Source organism: Urocitellus parryii, chromosome 10 (assembly GCF_045843805.1).
Source record: "Urocitellus parryii isolate mUroPar1 chromosome 10, mUroPar1.hap1, whole genome shotgun sequence".
Classification (NCBI taxonomy): Eukaryota; Metazoa; Chordata; class Mammalia; order Rodentia; family Sciuridae; genus Urocitellus; species Urocitellus parryii.
The window spans coordinates 19,118,787-19,144,679 of NC_135540.1; the positions used below are offsets into that span (position 1 = coordinate 19,118,787).

Consider the following 25,893-nt stretch of genomic DNA (forward strand, 5'->3'; position numbering starts at 1 on the left):
TTTAAAATAATAGTTAAATTCTTTGAAAGTATAAATGAAACTTCACTATACTGTGTAGGGAAAATGATGTTATCTTATTTAGGGGCTCCTGAAGATCTGCAAAGGTATGTCTCATGGATGCCCAGAGTGCACAGTCGTTTTGGGAATACAGGGCATAATTTTAGAATAATTTAAGAAATATTAGGAAAACAATGGCATCACAATCCTTGCTTTTAGCTTTTAACTTTTGGTTTATTGTCCTAGTGAGATCTTAGCAATGTTAAGATAAGCATTATAAAGGGAAAAAAATTATTTTGCTACTTAATAATAATATGATTATTTGGGGACTTGATAGTCTCGGGGGAAAAATTCTTGTACTTAACTGTTACTATGTAGCAGTGATAACTAAAGTGCCATCATGTTGGTATTAGTCTTGCCATGAAAAATAATCCTTCTGTTTGTTTGTAGACACAGAAACGTAAAATGGACGGAGCACCTGATGGCCGAGGAAGAAAAAAGAAACTGAAACTATGAATGCATATTTGTTTCATAATCACTAACTTTAAACCAGTAGTTCTTTAATTTACGGGTCTTCATAAGATGTACTGTACAATGCTCAATTGTTATGTCATTCAAAGACATCAGGTTCATCTGTTTACTGAGCTAGAAATATAGTATGTAGTTTCACTTTTTTAAATGCAACAGCTGTGCTGAAATTTTTTTTATCGTTAACACTTGAAGTAATAAAATAGGCTTCATTTATTAATAAATGTTTCATTTGATTTATTTTTCTATTATAGTTCCATTTGTGAAGATCGTGATTTTTTTGTTTATCCGCTATGATTTGTACACTTGTAAGGCTTTAAAACAAGCAAACAAGTAAAAAAAAAAAATTGCAAATAACATTTGTCCCTTCAGTCTTCACTTGGTTGTGTAATTGTTTTAATTCACTTTGCCTTTGCAGAAATTTGGGTATTTTCTTTGTAGTGCTATTGAGTTTCATCTGGAAAGATTATGTAAATTGCATTCTCCTTGCTTATTATAGAATGGGGAAAAAGGCAAGTCAAATTATCATTAATTTCTATGCATATTTCTGTTATGCTTTCTGGTTTTATAGTTGGTTCTGAAGCGAATATGCCCTATTCTGTTGGAAGAATGGCCTTTTAGTTGTATAGCCAAAGACATTTAGTATTTTCTGGTTCCTTAAGGTGTTGTACCATTTTGTAAAAGGAATATTATTATTATTATTATTTTTTAAGTATTTGGTAAATATTTTGACAAATAATTTTCTGAAACAGCCACAATTTAGAAAGATAATGTCAGAACTAAGGTGATTTTTCTTTTTTTTTTTTAAATTTAGAAAGGCCCAACTACAATAAGGTGTGAATTTGTCATGTTGTTAAAATTGGTAACAAAGTGTATTCACTCCCAGTTTATAGTATTTTTTGAGTTTTAGAGTAAATGAAAATTTTATTTTATTATATTTTAAAATAATTTCTAAGGGTTAGCAGCAAGACTGAGTATAATTCCAGTTTTTATTTTCTATGGAACAGACTTGATAAACTGGAGACCCTGAAGCAGGAATACCCAAATGGTAGTGTCAGGATTTTAGCTGTACCAGAGGCCTTTATGTGCTACACATAATTTGTATAAAGTTTTATATGTGCAAATTGGGTACATAAACAGTTCCTCATTTTTCTAAGGGAATGCAATAAATGTAGCATCGTGAATAAATATAACTTTTATAATCCTCAAAGTGGTCTTTTCTTTACATTAAAAGTTTTTTTTCTCACTTAATTTTCCACTTTTTTTCCCTTAGGACATTCTCTCTTTCCCTATACTTAGATTGCTTCCTCTCATATTTCTATTAGATATTTTCATCTGTTCATATATAATTGAAAATTCTGATTGATTAGTATTACTCATACTGCATAATTTTGTGAAATATGGGATTGCTGATGCTAACATCAAACAAAACAGTTTTTATGGTAAATTATAGAGTAGTTTGGATTTATTACATGTTCCCCAAACTAAATTGACTTCTAAAACAAAATTGGATTCTTAAATAAGAGTTGTGACCTCATTTTAGAAAAAAATAATTGGGGGAAAAAAATGGCTGAAAGAAAACTATAGAGGTCACTAAAGTCATGTTTTTCAGAGAAAGAAAAATTGGGAGGAGTTAAAAGAGTGGAAATATAGACTGAATTAAATACTAGTCCTTGAAAGCTTGCAGACTCAAATATAAAATAAATTAATATGAAGAAAAATGGACTTGGGAAAAGCATGAAAACTAATAATGCCTGTATTTAGCATTGCAGTTTTGCCAATACAGGCGATAATTATTTCATCAGTGAATGTAGATACCACTGTTGCATGTTCATCTAGAATGAAATCAAATCACATTTTTATTTGCTATTTAAGGGAAGGAAAAATGGTAACTAAGTTCAAATTACCCCTCTGTCTTAAAGAACTAACTGTGAAGATAGACTGAAAATTGGAAAACAAGCCCATCCCATACTGGTAGGATGGTGCCTGAAGTAAACCCAGAAGAGCCAGTGTTGACATAGTAATGACATAGTGATGTGTTTCAGCAATCTATTATCTAGAATATTTCATTTACTTAATGAGTAAGGCTGTGTATATAATTTCTGTTGGGAAGGTAATGTCTGTTACTAAATAAAATGCAATTGTTATTTTCTACTCCCAATATAAATGTTAATCTTAAAAAGAATGGAAAATGTTCCAATAACAAGCTTTATTTTTAAATATGCATAATGTTACAGCAATGCTTATGTGCGTTTATTATGACGAATTAAAATTATTAGGAATTCTGCACTAATCAATCATAATTAATAGTTGTATTCATGGACATCTAAATATTTTTTCTCTTACGAGATTCTAAAGTGTCTAGTTAAATGTATTGATAAAATTCTAGTATCTAGTTAAGAGGTAAAAAGTAATAGCAAAAAGGAATAAGTGGGTCAATATAAGTATTTGACACACAACCAATTAATCTACTGATTTGTTGGTAGGTTTCAAATTTTCTTAAATAGAATCCTATTATATGGTGTTGGATTCCATATTTATACAGTATTTTAAAAAGCCATGTCAATTTTGTTTTTCCCTTTAGAGATTTGCAAGTCCTTAGTTCACATAATGTTCATTAACTCCCGTGCTGAAAAGCCTACAGTCCTTAATACTTGACACTTTTTCTTATGAAGTATTTCTGTGGGTGAATGAATTCACTAGGCAGACTCAAGTTGTAGGAGTTGAAAAAATATGAAGAGGTTGAACTCAAGTGAACTCAAAATAATGCACTTGTTTCAGACATAGTAAAATAGTTTTTTTTTTTTTCTATGACCATTTTAAAGAAAGAAGCAGCACTTTATAAACTTGTATTTCAGTATATTTGGACCTAAACTGCCTGGGGCCTCATGTAGTCACCTAGGTAAACCTTGACAGTCGCAGTGGTTGGGTAGCGCTTTACTATCTTCATGTATGCTTTCCCTTAAAACCACCTTTGTAGCTTACAACTTGGGCATTAACTCAACATTACAAGTTTTACTAGAAAAAGTCACTAAGTATAGTGTGTTTTGAAAATTGAGGTCAGTAATCCTCTGGGCCTACCAGGAATATGTCGTAAAACCTTTACCTGGGAGTTTGTTAGAAATGTAGAACTTTGGGCCTCGTGCCAGATCTGAATTAGAATCAGTCTTTTATCACCTCAAAGGTGTTCAATATGAGCAATAAAATTTAAAAAGCTTGGGGCTGGAGTTGTGGCTCAGTGGTAGAGTATTCACCTAGCATGCATGAGGCACTGGGTGCTATCTTCAGCACCAAATAAAAATATTGAGTCTGCCTAAAACTAAAAAATATTTTAAAGATTTAAAAAGCTTTGTTTTAAGATATTTTGCCAAAGCAAAATGAAACCAGACATTTTCAAGATTAACATGGTGATCAAGTTAATACGGATCTTGGGGTGGATGTTGCCTGAACCTAGGGCCTTTTGTACTTTTCCACTGAGCTATTCCCCCTGTGCCCCTACCCCAACCTGGATTTTTAAAAAATGTATGATGAATATTTCAGAATGCATTTTCTTGAATTTATGCAGATTTACCAGGGTCTCTATATACTAGCTTTTAAGTCATAATATCTTAATTATGTCAAAGATTCATTTCTCCAGTGTGTCCTAAGACTAGCAACAGTGGCAACAACTGGGAGCTTGCTTAAAAAAATTCTCTTGGGGCTGGTGGTATAGGTCAGTGATAGAGCTCCTGAGGGGACATGCTTAGCATGTAAGAGGCCCTGGTTCAGTCCCTAGCATCAAAGAACAAACCCCAAAAACCTCTTCAGTCCATACTCAGATTCCTGGATCAGAATTTCTGTGGGTAGGGCCCAGCAATTTAAGCTGTCCAAGTAGTAATGAATCAGAACATCTCAATTTATCTATTGGTTATTGTTTTCCTTTTTAAAAGTGGAATAAGTGGTACAGAATTTTTCATCATCAGTTGCTCAAATTTACAAATCAGTGTATCATAAAATGATGCTGTGCAAGTAAGTGATGAAATGATGGCCAAACAACATTTGGTAGTTGGTGCAAGGGACTGTTGAATTGTAAGCCACTTTATTACAGAAGTGACAAATGGTGGTTAAAGAATTAGACTTGCTGACACAATGACTTTGGATGTTTGTTTCTTTCACAGGAGGGATACTCTTTTTTTTTTTTTTTTGTCTTACTGAGGATTGAAAACAAGGGCACATTACTACTTAGCTACATCTTCCCAGCCCTTTTTATTTTTTATACTGAGATGGGATCTTGCTAAAGTTGCCCAGGTTGGCCTTGAACTTGTGATTCCCTCCTGAGTCTCCCTTGTAGCTAGGGTTACATGTACCTCTGTCCCTAGCCAGGAAGGACAGTTTTTAAGTCAAAATATGTACAAGTAATTCTCAGGCACATCCTGCTGTATATCTCACATGATCTATCGAAGTCAGAAGTTTATGTTCCCATATTGATGCATTAGGCATGGGCAGGCTATTCAATATCTGTAGGTATTTTTCATTACTGTAGAAAGGTTACAGTCTGGGTGCTATTAATGTTGATTTTTTTTTTTTTTTTTTGTCTTGAGTTCCAAACTGTATAAATAGGAAGAAAGTCAGTAGTACAGTATATAGCCCGAGAATAAGACACCAAATCTTCCCTTCCACCTGGGCAACTATGAAGATCCATACCCAGAACTTGTAGTCCTGTTTGCTCATGAGCTTTGCCCCGTGGGAACACATGAGGACTCAGGACAGCTTTTTTAGATTGCTTAGAAATGATGTGTTGAACATTAATGTCTTCCTGCCCAATTTTGAGGTACTGGAGATTGATTAGTGCCTCTGGGTCTTGTAAGGTTTTTTTTTGTTTGTTTTGTTTTTTTTTTTTTTAAATCACCTACATCTGGAGATAGAGTTGGCACTCCTGTTGACCCTTAAGTTTTTAAGATTGTGCTCAGAACGAAGAATACAGTGGTCTGATGACAGAATAGGCTTCTCTTTCTAAACCCTCAACAAGCAGTGACTGTAAATTGTGTGGATATAGTACTCTCTTCCAGTTGCCTCCCTTGAAAAAGGAAAGATCTGCTTTGAGGAAGATCACAAAACATGAGAAGTAAACGGTGGGAAAATTGGAGGCTATTGTTGAAATGCATTATAGGACATGTGCCTGAAAGAGGGTAGCAGAGGACAAGCTGAAACCATTAGATCTGTGGCTGTTTTACCACAGGAAATCCTTTTGGTCTGAGGCTCACCAAGCATCAAAATTCACATTGCCAAATTTTCTGATTTGAGTCTTTCATTGAGCTTTATCCTACAGGTGATATGAGGTGTTTGATATTAGTTTTTAAACTCTAGTACTATAAAAGAATAGTCTCAATTTACTTCTCCCTGACTTAAACACTTAAACTTTTGATTTAAAAAATTAGCATTAAATCAATTTCATAAATGTGTTCAACATACCTCCTTGACCAGCCATGTTGTTTGCCAGTAGCAACAATATTCTTTGGTTGTAATTCCCCTCTGTGTCCCTAAGGTAGTAGGCTACTGGCAATAGAGTGAACATGAACAAGAATTATTGGGATTTTGGACCTGTAGAGTAGTGAGGGTGAGTTGGCCAAACAGCCATGTTCCTTATTTTCTGGATTGTATTTGGGAATGTGCCCATTCCCATTCTTCTGTATACATAGGAATATCCCACATTGAGAGTCACCTACATTTTCGTTGTTTTTGTGCTAGGAATGGAACCCTGGGCCTCACAGGCTGGGCAAGTGCACTGCCGCTGAGCCACACTCCCAGCCTCTAAATTTTGAACTGAGGAGGTGATTAATTCTCTAGCATCCAAGATGTACGGGTCTTACTGGTCCTACTGGTCCGATGCCAATGCTTAATATTGTATATCATCCATCTTCAGTAATAAGAGAGACAATGCTGAAGGCTTTGTTGTTTAAACAAGATAATCACCACATTAGCAAAAAGGCTATTAATATACTTGCAAAGTCAATAATTAAGCAAATATTTTTCTTTCTCAAGCACACTGTCTTTGAGGGGGTAAATAATCCAAGGGTGTTTTTATGTATATAGGTTGTTTCATAAATTGGGGAAAGAAGTGGAGCTAAATAGAGATTATTTCTTCACCTTAAGCTGTTGTGAATTCCTACTTTGATTCATGAGATAAGCTTTTCTTCTTTAGTCACTGAAAATAGAATTTGAATGAAAAGCACTTGATGATAGAAACTTCTTTTTCATCCCAAACCCAATTTTGTCCTCAAAACAATTTGCTGTGAAACCTTAGATGCAACTCTGGTGCTGTGCTGGAATTGGAAGGTGGGGGGGTCTCACCTACAGAGGCTTAGTATGAAGGTGACCCCAGGAAGGTCAGACCCTAGGAGGACAAAGGTGCCCGGGAGCTGGGGAAGGGCAGATTGCAGACAACAGCAGTCTTTCCAGAGCCCAGTTAACAAGAACACACAATATTCATTAAACATGATAGAAGTTCTGCCCCTTGTTTCAAAAAGCCTAGAAAATTTCAGCACGAATTAAGCACTGCTCCTAGAGACCATGGTATTCCCCTCTTACTGACATTTGAGGGTTTGTTGGTTTTCCTTGCAGTGCTGGAGATGGAACCCAAGAACTCCTGTGATAGGTGAGTGATCTACCACTCCATAAGAATTGGCCTGGTGAACCGACCATGGGCAAGGAGGGTGGCACATCCCAAACTCCAGGGCACAGAAGCTCCTGTACTTGGGACCCTTCTGGACCTTGCCCTATGTGCCTCTTCATCTGGCTGTTCATGTGAACTCTTTATTATAAACCAGTAATAGCAAAATACTACGTATTTTCTTGAGTTTTGTGAGCAAATTATCAAACTATCACACCTGAGAAAGGGGTTGTAAGAGCTTGTGACTTGTAGCCAAGCTGGCAGTCGTATCAGAGGTCTGGAGCTTATGTCTGGCGTCTGAGGTGGGAGAAGTTTTGCGGGACTGCAGAGCCCTGTGGGGTCTCACATAACTCTGGGAAGATGTTGTAGGACACCCAGCAGGTGTCTAGAGAGGTGGAGGATTTGTTGTTGGTGTGGGAGAAAACCAACACATTTGGTGTCAGAACTGTTAAGAGTAGAGCAATGCCTGTCACTTAATTACATTCCTTAATATGTGGATGATGAGTAGCTTAGGGACAGGACTGCCTACAACTTCTTTTTTATTTATTTATTTATTTTTTAGTTTTCAGCGGACACAACATCTTTGTATGTGGTGCTGAGGATCGAACCCGGGCCGCATGCACGCCAGGCGAGCGCACTACCGCTTGAGCCACATCCCCAGCCCCCCTACAACTTCTTTCTAAATACAGGTTTGCATGGCCCAGGCTGGGATTCCCATGGCTTTTAGACATGGTGCATGTGTTGATGTTGCTTGGAAGCAATAGCACGCTCAAATGGGCTGAGACAGGTCTTCAAGACAGGGTCTCAACTGCTTCCACAAACATTACCTCACAGTCAAACACCGAGTGTCTTATTTTTTGTACTTTCTAGTTTACTTTGCCAACATCAGCAAATTCTGCAGATCTCTCATTGGGTACTAACTTCCTGTGGCTGTTGTAACAAACTGTCCCAAGCTTGATGACTTATCACGATAGTCTATCTTTCATAGTTCTGGAGGTCTCCAGAAGTCCAAGTCCCTGGGCCAAAGTCTAGGCCTTGGCAGGGCTGACTCAGGGCATTGTGAGGCTTAGGGATATATCAGAGAGTTATCCTGGCCCATGTATATTTTGTATATAGCTTTTCCCTAACATTTGTGAAGGGTCTGTATCTTTCTAATCTATAGAAAAAGTCCAATACATGATTGTTAAATTTAATTGAGTTTACAAAATTTTTGACCCCAGTAATTGGGCAAATTGTATGATGAGGGAGGATATATTCTTTTGGTGAATTTGTCTTCCTTCAGAAAAGAATCAGACAAAACTGGAAGGGATCTTAAAAGTTGAATCCAAATATCTCATTTCACAGGAGGAGCAGCAAAGTTAAGAGTTACAAAGTAGCTTAGAAAAATGTTTTCTCTGGATGGGAGAAATGAAGTCAAGCACTGAAGCCAGGCCCAGGCTGATGGTGAACAAGGACATCTCCGCCCATCTGTGCAGGTTGCCTACAATAAGAGCCTTTTTACCCCTCCTCCATGTTTGAATGGTTTCTGTTGAACACCAGGTTGGCTTAGAAATAGGTTAATGTCTGAAACACATTTTTACAAGTTATGCACAATAAATACCTCAAAAATAGCAATAGGGTACAAAGATGTGGCTTCGTGATAACTTGAAATGATTTATGTGACGTGCGTGAGGTACACTAAAGACTATAAATATTGCCATTCCAAAATTAGTTAAGAACTAATTGGGCAGTTTGAGAACTATGCAAATCTTTAAACTTTCTTTTTTCTCCTCTCGGATACTTATATTTTTATCACCTTACTGTTTATTACCCTTTTTACAAAGGGGTGCAAAAGCAGGGCTTGTTGATGGAACGACGTCCCTACCAAAGTGGCTCTGATGAAGGGCTGTGGAGGGAAATTGAACAAATGGCCAAGAGGAACTTGTCTGCAAATTTCAGATATCTGCACTCCCATCCAATAACCCAGAAAATTCAAAACAGAATGATGATGATAATAATCATGTGTGTGTATGTTCATAAATGAAGTATTTCATGTTCAGCCTTAATCAGTAAAGAGAGGTCAATCTTTGGTACTCAGTATTGATTTAATTGACAATAAAGGGTTTTACTGGTCTTAGAAACAAAGTAAAAGAAAATAGAAATAGGACAACAAAAGCACAATCTCACTTATTGTGGGCTCAGTCCATTCTTTGTATATACATATTTTTATCTCCATGCAGTTGCATAAACTATTTTTGCACATATCACCAAAACTATAACACCAATGGCACTACAACAGCACTACTATCCCAGAGTTGCAAAGCTCTAGCGACAGTGGAGCTTTATTCTGTGGTGGGGACACATGTTTTGGCTGCTTATATTTCTCAGGAAGCCTCTCAGTCAAAGAAACTACAGGCACTCTTCTTTAGTCAGCAATGCTGTCATTGATGATAACGGTGGTTTTATTGGGTTCTCCAAGCACTGCACCAGTAGGCACCTGGAGAAGTAATTCAAACCTCTCTGGACCCTCCAAGACGGGCTGTCCCAAGTCATTGAGGATGGTCACTCGGAATGTCTGCATGTGTACTCCTGGGGCAAAGTCCAGTCTTTGGATGACACCAATATAATCAACTCCAGCTAGGGGCAAGGAAAAGGCACTGGTGAGACTCTAGAATTCATTGTTGTAAGGTATTTTTCAGAGAAAAATGAGATGGCTCATCAACTCTGCAGCATTTGCCTTTGTCCTCAGCACCCACTCAAAATCATATTGTGGGCTCAATCCCTAGAATGGGTAAATTTTCATATCCTGCCAAATGCCATATATGTAGTTCCTCATCCCATGTCCATGTGCTATCCTTGACTCGAACATCATTTTCCAATCAGTGAGTGTGGCATGTCATTTTCCAATCACTTTCACAAAGAATGCACGGAATATAATAAAAGTTCTCTGAGGGATGCTTCAGTTAGAAATGAAAGGGTTTCCTTTTTAAATTTTTAACCTGGAAGCTAACCATTATGAATTTTATTTTGATGCGTTTTCACTCATTCACCTTTGCCAAACATCTGGTTTAACTGTGCAACTTTCTGCTCAGTTTTACTCAGCCATAGAGCTTGTGCCTGCCATATTCTGGGTTGTTAATCACTTTTGCAAGCTGCTGCCCCTGACCATATAGCTTCTTTGCTACTTTTTGAAAAGTCATCACCTGTTATGATACCAACAGTGATAAGTGCTGAACCGAAACTAGAAACCCCCAAGGAACATGAATGTATTAATAATTTGAGGAAGAGAATATTTATATGGTCTCAAGTTAACTGTGCATAAAATGCTTATTAATTGAAAAGAAAACAAGTAACTTTACAGTGGGAAAACCTGGAAGATACCACCTTAATCAAGTGATCAAAATTAACACCTCCTGTAAACAAATTTAAATGGAAAAAGTACAATTAATCAATTGGTCTATTCGTCTTTGGTTCCATGTATATACCTAGAGTAAGAATGACCCTCTATGAAGATTAAAAGAAAGAAAGAGAAATAAATCAAGAGAAAAAGAAACTGGTAAGAATCATTACTGGTTTCATGTACAATGTCCTGAGATAATTCCTGAGTTCTAATGTGTGAATTCTTCCAAGTGTAAGTAAAATGGCCATGTTTATTTACTTTAACATTTCTGGATGCATGATGAAACTGGCTTTACATTTTTAATTCATAAATGTGCATTTGACTCTTCGTATGCCTCATCAGTTAGTGCAGCTCTTTAGATTACTGGGTATTATTTACAGGAGTTTTGCTTTTTCTTTGCTTTTGTTTTAAAATATTCTCAGGGGTTTTGGATACACAAGATACTAGTCTGGAGCTATGCTCGCTGTCCATGTCCCAGGAGACCAAAAGGTCCAGCTGCAAATGTGAACATGTAAGTGCAGGGTAGATGGAGCTGCCTTTTCCTTCCTGTTGGGTCCTACTATTCTTAGTTTTCTGCTAAAGCAACTGAGGTCCACAAGAGGGAGTAGTATCCAGAATTGTCCAGCTCTGCTGCTGGAGGTCCTTGTCATCCAAATCAGGAAACACAAAGGTGAATGGGACAAAAGGAGAGGACATGTTGCTGAAAACCAAAGAAAATGCCCCAGAGTCAGATGGAACAACTTTTTTGCTCCAAAGGTCTCAGATGTGACTGGATTCCTCCAGGAGTGGGGACTTGCTCAGCTTTTCTGGGGGTGCCATCATCTGAAATATTCTTTATGAACTGCTTAACTACCTACAAATATTCTGAACTTTAGAAAATTAATCTGAACTTATTAGAAGCAAGTGGGTAATGAATGAATCATAAATGGTGATGTTTGAATGTTCTATATATTTTATAGACAGCAGAAATTGTTACATACGCTTGTGATCTCTGTGTTCAGGTAGGAGATGCCCGTCAAGAAAGGCTAGGCTGGACCCTATTGAAAACGCATATTATAATGTTGTATCCATTCAATGGCTTCTTACCTTCTGCTGACTTCTGCTCAGTCTTCCTTGAGCTTATGGTGACAGATGATGCCTGGGAAAGATCGGCACCTGCTCTCCTGACACACACCTCCACGTAGCCAGCACGTTCATCAACATGATACTCTGCATCCCCAAAGTGCAGGTTAGGCTCTGCAGAGGCACAAAGGACAAAGAATGCTTCCACCTCCCAGGAGAACCCTCTTCTTTGGCCTGGCGTGAGCCTGGGTATTCATCACAACAGCAAGACTTGACAGATCCTACAGGTCCTGTCAATATTTAGCTCAGGGAGAAAAAACCCAGAAACTCCCCAGAAGCCATGTCAGAGCGACATGCCATGACTTTGACTCCAGGAAGTACCTGGAGATAAAATCAGTTGGAACCCTATTCATTTTTTTTTTCCTGTTTTAAGAGCTCTCTTTGAAAAAGGAGGGGAAATTGGCTAATTGGCTGTAACTCGGACAAGTCAGTGACTCGGAAAAGATGGTGGGGAGTTAGGGAGTCTTTTCTTCTGTAGAAACTGTTCTTGATGTTGAGGCAGGGTTCTGAATTTGGGGACTGCTGCTGTGCATTTTCCCAAGGCATTTGGTGATCACAGGGACAGACACTAATCCGAGGGGAGGCAGGATCCTGTTAGCAGAGATGCCAGATGCTTTTTCCCCATAGATGCAGGGAAGTGGCTCTCTGGAAAGAAAGCTGAAGGAGGCCAGAGCAGGTCACGGCTTGGGCAAACGTGTATCTTCCAAAAGGCAGGAGCATTTGACAATGAGTGTTGAGGTTTGGCCAAGCAAATATGCAAATATGCCTGATTCATTCTGTTCTAAAATGTAGCCTACAAACTTGCCCATTTAAAGATTACAAGGCTTAGCTGTTACACTAGACATATGCTGTCCTAAAAAATTTTTGAAATAAATGTTTTTGTTTGAGTTATGACATCTGGAGGCCAATAACCAAAACAAAACAAAACCTGTGTCCCCTCTAACACCCACTGCCAAAAAAAAAACATTGAGAAGCAGCTTCCCCTAAGAGGAATGACCTTGAAATTGGAAAATGGAAAATCAAAGTTATAGAGATGACATCTTCACAAATATATTTCACAAAGAAGCATATTTGACTTAAACATTTGGAGGGTAAAAATCAGATTTAATTTGCTTTGGATGTATTTTAATAGTTTGTAAATGCTGAGAAAAATTTTACTATAACATGCAAGACCTCTCATAATCTGAATTGAGTCCATTTTTTTTTCCTGAAATCATCTGCAACTTTGCCCCATACTGTGCGCTGTTTTCCAGTTGCTGCAAACAGCTCACAATGCACCCAGTGTAGCAGGTGCTTGGAGCCTCCATCTTTGCTGGTGATGTTGTCTGAGCTAGAGTGTAACAAATGCTGACTCATGCTTTAAGAATTTGATAGAGTTACCTGTCCCAGGGAAGCCACATTTAACTCTTTCAGGAAACTAAGCATTCTTTACCCCATACCTCTTTAACATTTGGCGTAATTTTACCACTGTGGTAATGGGTTCCGTTTGCCATTTGCATTTGGCAAAGGTGCTAAGGTCATCTCTCTCTTTTTTTTCATATCAAGAACTTCCACTTCTTGCTACTGTGAATTGTGCTGCGGAACCAACCTAGATGCCCTTCAATAGACGAATGGATAAAAAAAATGTGGCATTTATACACAATGGAGTATTATTCTGCATTAAAAAATGACAAAATCATAGAATTTGGAGGGAAATGGATGGCATTAGAGCAGATTATGCTAAGTGAAGCTAGCCAAGCCCTAAAAAACAAATGCCAAATGTCTTCTTTGATATAAGGAGAGTAACTAACAGACTAGGGAAGAAGAGCACGAGAAGAAGACCAACATTAAACAAGGATGAGAGGTGGGAGGGAAAGGGAGAGAGAAGGGAAATTGCATGGAAATGGAAGGAGATCTCAGGGTTATACATAATTACATACAAGAGAAAGTGAGGAGAAAGGGAAAAATAATACAAGGGGGAGGAATGAATTACAGTAGAGGGGGTAGAGAGAGAAGAGGGGAGGGGAGGGGAGGGGAGGGGAGGGGGGATAGTAGAGGATAGGAAAGGCAGCAGAATACAACAGACATGAGTATGTCAATATGTAAATCAATGGAAGTGTAACTGATGTGATTCTGCAATCTGTATACGGGGTTAAATGGGAGTTCATAACCCACTTGAATCAAAGTGTGAAATATGATATATCAAGAACTATGTAATGTTTTGAACAACCAACAATAAAAAAAATAAAATAAAAAAAAAAGAACTTCCACTTCATCTCCCCATTCTTGCTAACGATGTTTCTGGTGTCTCCAAGGTTGGGATGGGAGAGGCAGGATAGCAGGAAAGTTCTTTTCTTGATGGGTATCTTCATGGTGATCAATACTCTCTAGTCTTGGAAGATGGAAGAAAAGCTGATTCTGTTTTCCCAGGGCACTTTTGTGGGTTCTTTGGAGACCTGTCCCTCCCATAGTTGGATATCTCTTCTGTGGTCACTATTCTGGCTGGTTATTTAATCCTTTCTCAATTCCTGTGCATTTGGCACCACCTCTGCTGAGGACCATTCAGCCCTCTAGATGGCGCTTTTGGCCAAGACTTAAGATAAGCCCAAGCTTGTGGCTCTTTTTATGAGCGGCTCATGTCTAATTGATGGCACCTTCCTGCCTCCTTTGCCTTGATAAATTCTAGGAATACTGCTTAATACCAATGCAGTCTCTTTTGTTTGCTCATTTGTGACAGCAGCTAATTAGCTTATCTCCCACACAGCGATGTTCAGGCAGAGCCAGACTCCAGTCCACCTGTTCTCCATGCACATGACTTTTTTTTTTTGCAGGTGACACACATGATGTCCCAATTGGTCTCCTTTCTTGATTTAGCAACTCATGGAAAGGGAAACTGTTGAAGCTACATTCTATCATGGTGTTTTGTGTTCTTATTAAGGCTTATGGACTTCCCAAGTTCAGGGGCCACATCCCATGTCCCTGAATACTTAGTGACACCATGGTCAGAATATTCTCAGCACTCAAGAATTCACTGGAGAATAGATAATTTTTTAAATTTGTTTTAATTAGTTACACTTGACAGTACAATGATCTTGACATACATTACATTTGTGGAGAATAGATAATTTTAACTAATTTATGAAGTATTTTAAATTTATTACAAAGTTGTTTTAAAATTTGGACAAAGTAATCTGCTTTTGAAAATTTTTTTTTAGATGTTGATGGACTTTTATTCATTTATTTATATGTGGTGCTGAGAATAGAACCCAGTGCCTCACACATGCTAGGCAAGTGCTCTACCACTGAGCTACAGACCCAGTGTAACCTGCTTTTGACAGAGAAATTATACTGTGTGGTTGCTGGGAAGGGCAAGGAGCAAGAAAGATATGAAAAAGTTTGGATCAGTTATGACACTGTTTAAAGGGGGCAGAAGTAAGAACTCACTCCCATCTCCTTATTTATTTTTTGGTACTAGGGTTTCACACATGCTAGGCAAGTGCTCTACCATGAAGCCACATTCCCAGCCCTCAAGCCTCTGTGAGTAATAAAATATATGTGGGAGGAGGATATTGTCAGTTGGAAAAAAATCATTAAGCTCCTCTGAGATGCCCCATGTTAATTTGTATTAGGAGATTTGTCAGATTGGAGAAAACAGTTCCTAGCACGGTTTTCAGATAGTCCTTATCTTCCTTATCTGAGACACTAGCAATGATTCCTCAGGACAGGCAATTAGGAAAGTCTGATTGAAAGTCTGAACATCACACCTGGTTTCAATGAATTCTACAGCCATAGGTATATCTCACTGAAAAGAGAATATTTTTAAAAAGAGAAACAGAGAAAAGCAATATGACAAGGTGCAAAGTAAAGGTCTCAAAAGACACATGGCTATGCTTTAAAAGGAGTTTAGTGTCCATAGTCACACAGAAATTTAATGCCAAGGCTTGTAGAAGAGGTGACAGAAACACTCTGTCAACTTTGAGAAACCACCACAAACAGGATGAGTATCACAAGGTGGAAACCAAAATGTTTTTCCAGTTCCTCATCTAGAATACAGATTCTAGAAATAGACTGGTAAACTTAGTCTTTGGAAAAATTCTAGAGCTACTTATTGGAACAGGTTCTGGATTCTTAGAAAAGAAAGAAAATGCATATGAATCAATTTTGGATCTTTAACATACCGTTTGGGGTGAAATAAAATTCAATCTTTATTTCCCTCCCTCCCTCCCTCCCTCGCCTCCCTTCCTTCCTTCCTTTCTTTTTCTTTTTTCTTTTTTTTTTTTGGTACCAGGGATTGAACTCAGGGGCACTTGACCACTGAGCCACATTCCCAGCCCTATTTTGTATTTTACTTAAAGACAGGGTCTCACCGAGTTGCTTAGCACCTCGCCGTTGCTGAGGCCAACTTTGAACTTGGCAATCCTCCTGCCTCAGTCTCCCGAGCCACAGGGATTACAGGCATGTGGCACAGCACCCTCAATCTTTCTTTTAGTTCAGTTCAACAAACATCTATTGAGCATCCCCCAAGTTTGAACTAAGCAGTATTAAGATGAAGTGGGAGAGAAGAGTGGCAGAAATGACTTGAGCAACACCCAGTGATTGGGTATAGGATGCCCTGCAAGCTTAAAGTGTGGAAAGTGGGCAAGGGAGGCACCATAGGAACTCAGTTGAGAATAAAGGAGGAGAAATGATGTTGAGTGGGAGTAGAGAAGGAAGGATGATGAGTTCAGTTACAGATGTGGAGTCTCAGTTGCCTATGGAATCTCTAAATGGATAGCAGAAACACTATCATGTGTCAATCTAGAATTCAAGAATCTAGCTAGGACTGGAGATGAGATCTGGGAGGGCTAAGCTCAAAGGTTGAGGGCGAAATTTCATATAGGAAAGTATGATCGTCCAATGGGAAGGAATAAAAAGAGAATCATGGTGGGGGGCATCAACCCTTATGGAGACAGGTTGATAGACAGGAGCCCTCCAGAAAAGAAATAGACAAATAAGCAAACAAAAAATAATTGGAGACATGGCTGGGTGGGTGGGGGAGCAGTGTGGGGAAGCAGAGAAACAAAGAGAGTAGAGAGCAGAGAATTTTGGAAAGAATGAGCAGCCCTGGTGTCAATACAGCACGCACATCCAGGAAGATAGCAGTGTGCGAGTGGACAGTGGCAATCAGCAGCAAAAGAATCAAGATGCACCTTAGGACACGGTCAGCGCATGGTGTGAACTGTAGAGCCCAGTGAAAACTCTGCACAAAGGCCTGTTTGATCAACACTGTCTGTTTTTATGCTAGTACTGTACTATTTGACCACTGTGGCTTTGTGAAGCATTTTGAAATCAGAAAGCATGATAGCTTTGCTCTTTTTTCTCAATTGTTTTGGCCATTTGTGGTCTTTTGTGGATCCATAAATATTAAATTGTTTTTTCTATTTCTGTTAAAAACACCATTGAGATTTTGATAGGGATTGCATGGGATCTGTAGATTGCCTAGTATGGGCATTTTTTAATTTTTAATTTTTAAATTTTGAGACAGGGTATCACTAAGTTGTTAAGGCTGGCCTTGAACATGCAATCCTCCTGCCTCAGCCTCCTAAATCACTGGGATTACAAGCATGTGCCTCCATATCCGGCAGTATGGGCATTTTAATTAGTCTGTAATATCTTTCCATGTGTTTTTATCTTTTTAAATTTCTTTCATGACTGTAATTTTCTATATGCTAGTCTTTCAATTCCTAAGTTTATTCCCAAGTATTTATTCATGTTAAAGTTGTTTTTCTAATTCCCTTTTTAGATGATTCATTGTTGGCATAAAGCAATACTATTGGTTTTTGTATATTAATAGGTAGACTGCCATTGTACATTTATTAGTCCTAACGACTTTTCCTATTCTCTTTTTATCTCCTCTTTCTTCTTTTGTTTTCTTTGTTTAGAGTTTTCTTTATAGAAGATCCAGGGGCGATTTTTCTTTGTTATTTCTAATTTGGATGACTTCTATTTATTTATTTTTTATTGCCTAATTTCTCCGCTTAGGACTTCCAGGATGATCTTGAGTAGAAGTAGAGGGGTTGCACCCTTGTCTTCTTCCTGATCTTACAGGAAAATCTTTCAGTTTTTCACTGTTGAATATGATATTAGCTGTGGGCATTTCATATATGCTCTTTTTCACATTGAGGTAATTTCCCTCTATTATTTGCTAAGGATTTTTTTAATCATGAATTAGTGATAAATTTTATACAATGAACTTTTGTTTTTGCATCTATTGAGACAGTCAGGACTTTTCTTCTTCATTCTGTTAATGAAGTGTGTTCTTTTAATTGATTTTCAGTGTTGAACCATCCTTGCATTCCAGGGATCAATTCCACTTGGACATAGTGTCTGGTCCTTCTTGGCTGGTGAATTCAGCTTGTTAGCATTTTGTTGATAGTGTTAGCATCAATGTTCATCAGGGATATTTGTCCTAGTTGTTTTCTCTTGCAGTGTCTTTGGCTTTGTAATCAGGGTTTTGCTGGCTTCATAAATGAATTTGGAAATGTTCCATCCTTTTGAGTTTTTTGGAAGAGTTTGAGAAGCATTGACAGTAATTCTTTAAATGTTTGGTAGAATTTATCAGTGAAGCTATCTGGTTCTGGGCTTTTCTTTGTTAGGAAGCTTAATTAATGATTCAGTCTCTTACTAGTAACAGGTCTGCCTAGACACTCTATTTTTTCATGATTTGGTCTTGGTGTGTTATTATGTTTCTAGGAATTTATCCATTTCTTCTAGGTTACCCAGTTTATTGAACTATAATTAATTTGTTGGTGTCATAGTATCTTAAGATATTTATTTCCATGGCATCAGCTATAACAGCTACTCTTTCATTTCTGATTTATGTGTTTGAGTTTTCTCTTTTTATCTTAGTCTAGATAAGGGGTTGTCACTTTTTTATCTTTTCAAAGAATCAATTTTTTCTATTGTTTTTCTCCTTTCAGTTACATTTGTTTCTGCTTCATCTTTATTTCTATCATTTTGTAAACTTTCAGCTTAGTTTTTTTTCTCTTTTTTTTTCTCATTCTTTGAGATGCAAAGTAGTTTGGGATCTTTCTTTTTTTAGTGGCAAGTATTTTTGCCTGTAAACTTCCCTCTTGGCATTGCTTTTGCTATATCCTATAAGTTTCAGTATATTGTATTTTGCTCCCATTTGTCTCAAAGTATTTTTCAATTTCTATTTGATTTTTCTCTTTGCTCCATTGGGGTTTTCAAAAGTGAACTTCTAAATTTCCACTTGTTTATGAATTTTCCAATTTTATTATTTTATTTTTGGTATAAAGGATTGCACCTAGGTAAGCTTAATGAATGAGCCCCATTCTTAGTCCTTTTTATTTTTTATTCAGAGACAGGGTCTTGCTAAGTTACTCAGCTCCTTGCTAAGTTGCTAATCATGGGCTTTGAACCCATGATCCTCCTGCCTCAGCCTCCAGAGTTGCTGGAATTAAAGGTGTGCACCCCTGCACCAGGTTCCAATTTTCTTTCTGGTTTTGATTTCTAGTTTCTTTCCTCTGTGGTGGGAAAAGATATTTGGCATGTTTTCAACCTCCTAAAATTTGCTAAAACTTGTGATGTCTACTCTTTAACTGAATCTACTCTTTCCAGGAGAATATTCTGCATGGATTTCACTGTTACTGCTGTTGGGTGGAATGCTTGGTCCATTTGGTCTGTAGTGTTGCTTGGGTTCCCTGTTGGTTTCTCTCTGGTTGTTTCCTCTTTATTGACAGCAGAGTGTTGATGTCTCCCACTACTATTGTGTGGCTATTTTCCCTTTCAGTTCTTTCAATGTTCTCTTAATATATTTCTGTTCTCTGATGGTGAGTGCACATATAATTATTATAACTACCTGGTGAAATGATCCTTTTATCATCCTATAATGCCCTTCTTGTCTGTTGGGTCAGTTTCTAACTAAGAGGTTTTAATTTTGCCTTATTTAAGTACAGCCTCCACTGCCATTTTTTTCATTACCATTTGTATGGAATATCTGTTGCCTTCCATTACTTTCAGGCTATGTGAGTCCTTCAGTCACTGTTTTCTTTTTTTGGGGGGGGCAGGAGGGGTGTACTGGGGATTGAACTCAGGGGCACTCGACCACTGAGCCACATGCCCAGCCCAGTTTTGTATTTTATTTACAGACAAGGTCTCACTGTGTTGCTTAGGGCCTCACCCTGAGGCTGGCTTTGAACTTGCCATCCTCCTGCCTCAGCCTCCCCAGCTTCTGGGATTATAGGTGTACGCCACCACACCAGCCAGCCACTGTCTTCTAATTAAGGAATTTAATCCATTTGCATTTAAAGTAATTATTGATAGGAAAAAATGTAATATTGTCCTAACAGATTTTGTTGCTGCTATTGTGCTGGGAATTGAATTTAGGGCTTCAGAATCCTAGGTAAGTGCACTACCGCTGAGCTGTACCCCTGTCCCCTGCCTGTCATTAATTGTTTTCTATTTGTCTTCTTGTTCTTTTTTCCTTTGTTTTGTCTTTTTAATGTATTCCTTTTTTTTTTGCATGGGTATGCTTTGATTCCTTTCTCTTTCTCTCTCTTAACTTCTATAGGTAGTATTTTTATGGTTACCATGAGATTCGCATAAGATATTTTATGGTTATCACAGTTTGTCTTAAGCTGGTAACAATTTAATTTCAATTGCATGCAAAAACTCTACACTTTGACTTTTCCCCATACTTTATGGAATGGATGTCACAATTTATGTCTATGAAAATTATATTCATTATGGTATTTTAATTGTAATTATTTTTAATATTTCAGTCTCTTAATATTTATTCTAGACTTAGAAATGATTTACCCACTACCATTACAAAATTATAATAGTACATTATTCTGTATTGCTATATGTTTATCTTTACCAACAAATCTTGGACACTGGGCAGTTATTTGCCCCAGTAGAGATGGCTGTCTTGGTCGGCCAGCACTGTTAATACCTCACACCTGTGACTCAATCATCTGTTTACACAGTGGCTATCCAGGTAGAGCCTTCTTTCAAGAGAGAATGAAGGACTCTGGTTTTTAGTTCTCTTTGACTTTGGTTGTTCACTGTAATTTATAATTTGGCATTTGTCCTCACACATCCATCTCCTAGGGGTCTGTATCTTGCCTCTAGGCTGGCTGTCAAAATGGAATTTTGGACCTCTGACCTTGACAGGTCACGGACTGGCAGACCAAATAACAAACAAAAAATTATTTTTAAACTCACTCATATTTACCTCTGTTCTATGGTTGTTTAAAAAAAAATTCAAGCAGGAATTGTCCTATAGTACATGATAAATTTGTCATACCCATTTTGAGAGTATATACGCTGTTCAAACTCTACCCAGGCTGTTTCTCTGGGCATAGCTCTCAGTTTTATGGGAGGTGTGGGATTATAGAAAAAGCACTCACGTTAGTTTTGGATCTCTGGTAGCAGGCTGGTTTAATCCTGACTAGATGTGAGCACAGCACCCCACAGCCTTTCAAATCCAGGCAGAGGCTTGGTTGGTTAAGAGATGAAGCCACTAATCTGAGATAAGTCATAAAATAGTCTCATCTTGGCCATCTTGAGTACCATTTCCTTTCAAAAATGCTCCCTATAGAAGTGGCAATGGAAACCCAGGGTGATATTGGTGACTGGGCTTGATACTTCTTATCACATCAGGGAGGGAAGGGCTGGTGTTGAGGAATGAGGAGCTCCTCTCTTCTCTGGCTGAATTTCAGCTGGGCTCCCCGGGGACAGGAGCCAAACTTCCTGCCAGAGAGCCCTGGGAAGAGAGGGTCCAGATGCCTACACATGGAGCTCCTTCATAGCACAAATAACCCCTGTGCCCTATGAAGACTCATGCACTGACTGTTGTCAGAGAGGATCCCCGTGCTGCTCAGGTGAGGGCCTTTGTGGGGCTGTCTTGGTTGGGAACATAGATTCTTGACTCAGGTCCACTTCTTGACTTCTTTCCAAGTCTTGGGTCACCTTCTTGGCCTGTATTCACTTTTTTTATTCCTCTTAAAAATAAAGTAATACACAAATATTTAATCTTCCCGTGTTGCTATTTTGCTGTAGATATTGGTGATGTCTACCGATTTGAAAAGATACCACTTTTGGAGAAAGAAGAACATCAAACATTCCTTTAAAAGATAAATAAAGTTAGATTTCCTTTTTAACTGTTGAAAGAATACATGAGCAGGAGGCAGCTACGGCCAAGAGTAAGGAAGCGAGAAATGGACTTACCATCCTCGGCATCAGCCAGGATGACCACCGTGGTGGTGGGGAATTTGGATCCCAGCTGCCCTCCCACAGGGAGGCTCAGTGAAACACCGAAGGACTCTTCCTCTTCATAGAGGGAGTCGTCGATGATGAGAACCCGGCAGCTCTTCTCTGTCTCATCTTTGTCAAAGAGGAGGATGCTGGTGTGGTCTTCTGGTAGTGAGACGTAGTCAGAGAAAGATAAGGCCATGGGCTGAATCGTGCCTGTGGCAGAACCTACAGGAATGTCAGAAGGAGCGGGGAAGGTGAGGAGAATTCCAAATGGGGATTCCTTATTGTTTCTCAAACTATTTCTAGATGATAGCTCTCTGAATTACAAGACATGCATCTCTTCCAGTCATCAATATTAATGTTGTGATTAGAAAACTTCCAGAATAGACTCTGGTATTTTGGCATGATCCAGATTTACTGCTCTTTCAATGGGGTGTATTGAGTAGGGTTGGTTTAAGATTAAGGGCTAAATGAACTGTAGGCTGTCAGAGCTGGCTCAGCTCCAATCTCTCATGTTATAGATGGAAAAACTAAAGGGCAGAGAAATAAAACTAGAAAATCCATAGCATGATAATGGTACAGAATTTCTTCTGCCTCTACACTGTCCAAGACATGGCTCTGAGGACTAGGAACATAATCTAATTTTTCACTCTGACTAGAGTTCCTTGTATGACACCATAACAGAGCCACAAAGCTACTTGTTAGTTTACTAGGCATGCAGGACTGACTGGGGGATTTCAGTTTAGGTCCACAATACTTTAAGTTTTATTATAACAACTTACTTATATTAAGATTCATCAATGTCAATACACCATTTACAAGTTGTAAATGGACACAGTGTCTTTCTTTCTTTATTTTTATGAAGTGCTGAGGATTGAACCCAGTGCCGCACATGTGCTAGGCAAGTGCTCTCCCACTGACCTACAACCCCAGCCCCCTTGATGAGTTTTGAAAAGTACATAAGATCACCACCAAAATAATAATGTGGGACATTTTTATCTACCCATAAAAGTTGACTTGTAGCCTCTATAGTCCATCTCCCTCCCTGCCTCCCAGCCCTCAAAACCCACAGATCTGCTTTGTTATTTATTTATTTATTATTTTTTTAAAAAATACTTTTTTAGTTGTAGTTGGACACAATGCCTTTATTTTATTTATTGTGATGTGGTGCTGAGGATCAAACCCAGTGCTTCGCATGTGCTAGGAGAACGCTCTACTGCTAAGCCACAACCCTAGCCCCAAAATTTATTTCCCTTTATGAGAATGTCACACAAGTGGAACACACAGTACTTCTGTGTGTTAGTCTTTGGTGGCCAGATTCTTTCATTTAGCACCTCACTTTGAGATTCACTCATGTATCATAACTTCCTTCTCTTTTACTGTGGACTCCTCTTCCTACGGTTTGTTGACTCATCTAGGAGCTGATAATGGGTTCTTTCTCATTCTTAGCTGTTTGGAGCAGCGCCGCTATGAATATTCTAGTATTGGTCTTGGAGTGGGTATACGATTTCATTTCTCTGTAGTAAGGACTCAGGAGTGGGATTTCTAGGATTTAGCGCATCTCTGTATTATTAACAGCAACCCAGTTTTAGAGCTAAAAGAGTGAAAATCAGCCACAGTAATTGAAGTGATTTAGTGCAATATTTTAGATAAGTGATATTTGAAAAGCCTAAATAAAAATTTCCCACCATAACTTTCCTTAATAAAAAGCAATGGGAATGTGGCAGGAAGATTCTGGAAAGGATACTCTGGTCTTGTAAGGGCCTTTCTTGTTTGTGGTATGGTACGTGGGCAAATGCAAGACACTGTCAGTGCCTGATGTCTTCTAAACATGAATACGAGCTGGTATCTATGGCTGTATGCTGCATGGGAGGAGGACAGCTTGCTAAAAAATAGTCTCCAAAATGACATCAGAAGCTTTGTTCAAAAGGGCACCGACTTACAAAATGTTTCAGAATGATTTTTAAAATACCAAACCAGATTTTAGAAGAACCAGAAAGTCACTATTGATTGTTTTATTAGTGTGGGAACATATAAAAAGTTTTAATCTGGAGAACTGAAGAAAATAAAACCTGTTTACTAGGGCCGCGGCAGAAACTGTGATTAATGTCTGGCTCAGGGGACTCTCACTGGGTGGTAGGTTGGCTAATTTTCAATGTGGTTCTGGGGCCTTGAAACCTTATTCTTTCTATCTCCCCCAAAAACCTGTGCCTCCAAGAGTTCTCTGAGCTCCTCACCCAGGAGAGGCTGGTTCTTGGGATGCAAAGGTGAGCATTATGGCTAAGTGACAGAGGTAGGCACTTTCCCACTAGAAGGGAATGGGGACAAGTGCCAGCAACATAGGAAGGCAGGTGGGGTGAGTCACTCCAGGACACACACAGTCACACAGACACACACACACACACACACACACACACACACACAGGAAAAAAGGTCTTAAGTCTTACAACCTATGATTAATAGTAATCATTTGGAATATTTTTTAAAACAGTTAGATGTTTACACAGGAGGACTTTATGTTGGAGAATATACGTTCTTACTGTGCCTACTCATCAAGCAGGTGACATTAAAAAAAGATGCCTGTCAGAAGCAGCGTGCTTAGCTCTTCAAGATAAATACCCAAAGCAGACATACATTAGGCTCACATAGTAGTCAATAATGCCTTTATAAAATTAAATAAAATGATTAAATCTCTTTGTCAATATATGACCCCTTCCTCCTAGGATTCCAGAAAATTTATTTGGGGAAACCATTTGATCAGTTACATTCTGTGGTCAAGAACACAGAGTACTGACATTTATTTAAGTTTAAAAATTTTTCTATTTTATTGGTAGCAAGTTAAAAAATCCCCAGAGTGGAGATAAAATTCTTCCGTGATTGGAGGGAAGTGGAGGAATAAGGGGTGAGGAGGGCAGCTGGGGGAGGCGGGCTGCACAGCATGGGGGCTTCCATCCAGAAGATGCTCTGTGACTTCTGTTCCCAGCCTTTGGCCAGTGAGTACCCTGCAATACTCTCACACAACCAAACAACTAGAAATAATTATACTGGCTTTTCTGTGCTCCCAGGAAGCAAGGAAAATCACCTAGGGCCAACAGCAAAAACAAAAAAACCCCAAAGTCCCCAAACCTGAGCCTGATAATCTAGAGCAGGGTCTCTCAATGATAAACTGGTCTCCTCCCTTGAGCAGGTAGGACACCAGCCTAGCAGGGGGTGCCTGGCCTCATCTGGGTATCTCAAGGAGCTGTTGTGGAGTGTTGACGATTCCTGGGGACCTGGGGCTGCAGGAGGGTTTCTGAGTGTTGCCCTGTGGATTCTGGAAGAAGCAATCACATCCTTCTCAGAAAAAAACGTCTTCAAGAGAAGCCCCACAGAACTTCCATAGCTTTTGATCACATACAGGTGAGAAGATCTTAAACATGTAAAAATGTCCTTGCTACAAAGATGACTTTTAGACTAAGGACAACTTCTTTGTTTTTTTTTTTTTTTTTTTTTTTTTTTTGTGTGTATGTGTGTGTGTGTGTACGCTAGGGATTGAACCCAGGGCCTTGTGCATGCTAGGCAAGCACTCTACCAACTAAGCTATATCCCCAGCCCCTGGACAACTTCTTAATAGCAACATTGGAAGCCAGAACAGAGTGGAGTAATGAGTTCAAAACACTGGGAGAAGATTACTACCATCCTAGAAGCTTCAAAGGTGGGGTTGAGATAAAGTTGTATTGTGATAAATAGAAAACTGAGTTTATCTCCAGCAGACCTACAGAAAAGGAACTTTTAAATGACATTGTTTGTACTTCAGAAAAAAGAAAATGGTTCCCCAGGACCCTATGAGATGCAAGGCATGACCTCTATTATCTAAAAGCACACTCATAACCAAATAAATCAACATATCACATGTTTGTTTTAAAAGGCAGAAGAGGGCATGTTTTTTGCCTGGATATGCTTGGAACCCTCTCTGAATAACCTGCTTCCCATCTCCTTC

The 25,893-nt window shown here is 38.6% G+C and overlaps 2 protein-coding genes across 2 annotated transcripts in view; one reads left to right on the forward strand and one right to left on the reverse strand.

Moving 5' to 3' along the window:
- Smarca5 (SNF2 related chromatin remodeling ATPase 5) overlaps positions 1 to 1,727 on the forward strand; it is a 32,769-nt gene extending 31,042 nt beyond the window's left edge. Inside the window, exon 24 of the mRNA XM_026392714.2 lies at positions 448 to 1,727. Coding sequence (XP_026248499.1) covers positions 448 to 513 — 66 coding nt within the window. The 3' untranslated portion in view covers positions 514 to 1,727. The remainder of the gene's footprint in view (positions 1 to 447) is intronic.
- Positions 1,728 to 9,578: 7,851 nt separating this feature from the next.
- The window catches only part of Frem3 (FRAS1 related extracellular matrix 3), a 57,334-nt gene continuing 41,019 nt past the window's right edge, over positions 9,579 to 25,893 (reverse strand). Inside the window, exons 6-8 of the mRNA XM_026392739.2 lie at positions 21,888 to 22,139; positions 11,640 to 11,789; positions 9,579 to 9,790 (exon numbers count right to left, since the gene is read on the reverse strand). Coding sequence (XP_026248524.2) covers positions 9,579 to 9,790; positions 11,640 to 11,789; positions 21,888 to 22,139 — 614 coding nt within the window. The remainder of the gene's footprint in view (positions 9,791 to 11,639; positions 11,790 to 21,887; positions 22,140 to 25,893) is intronic.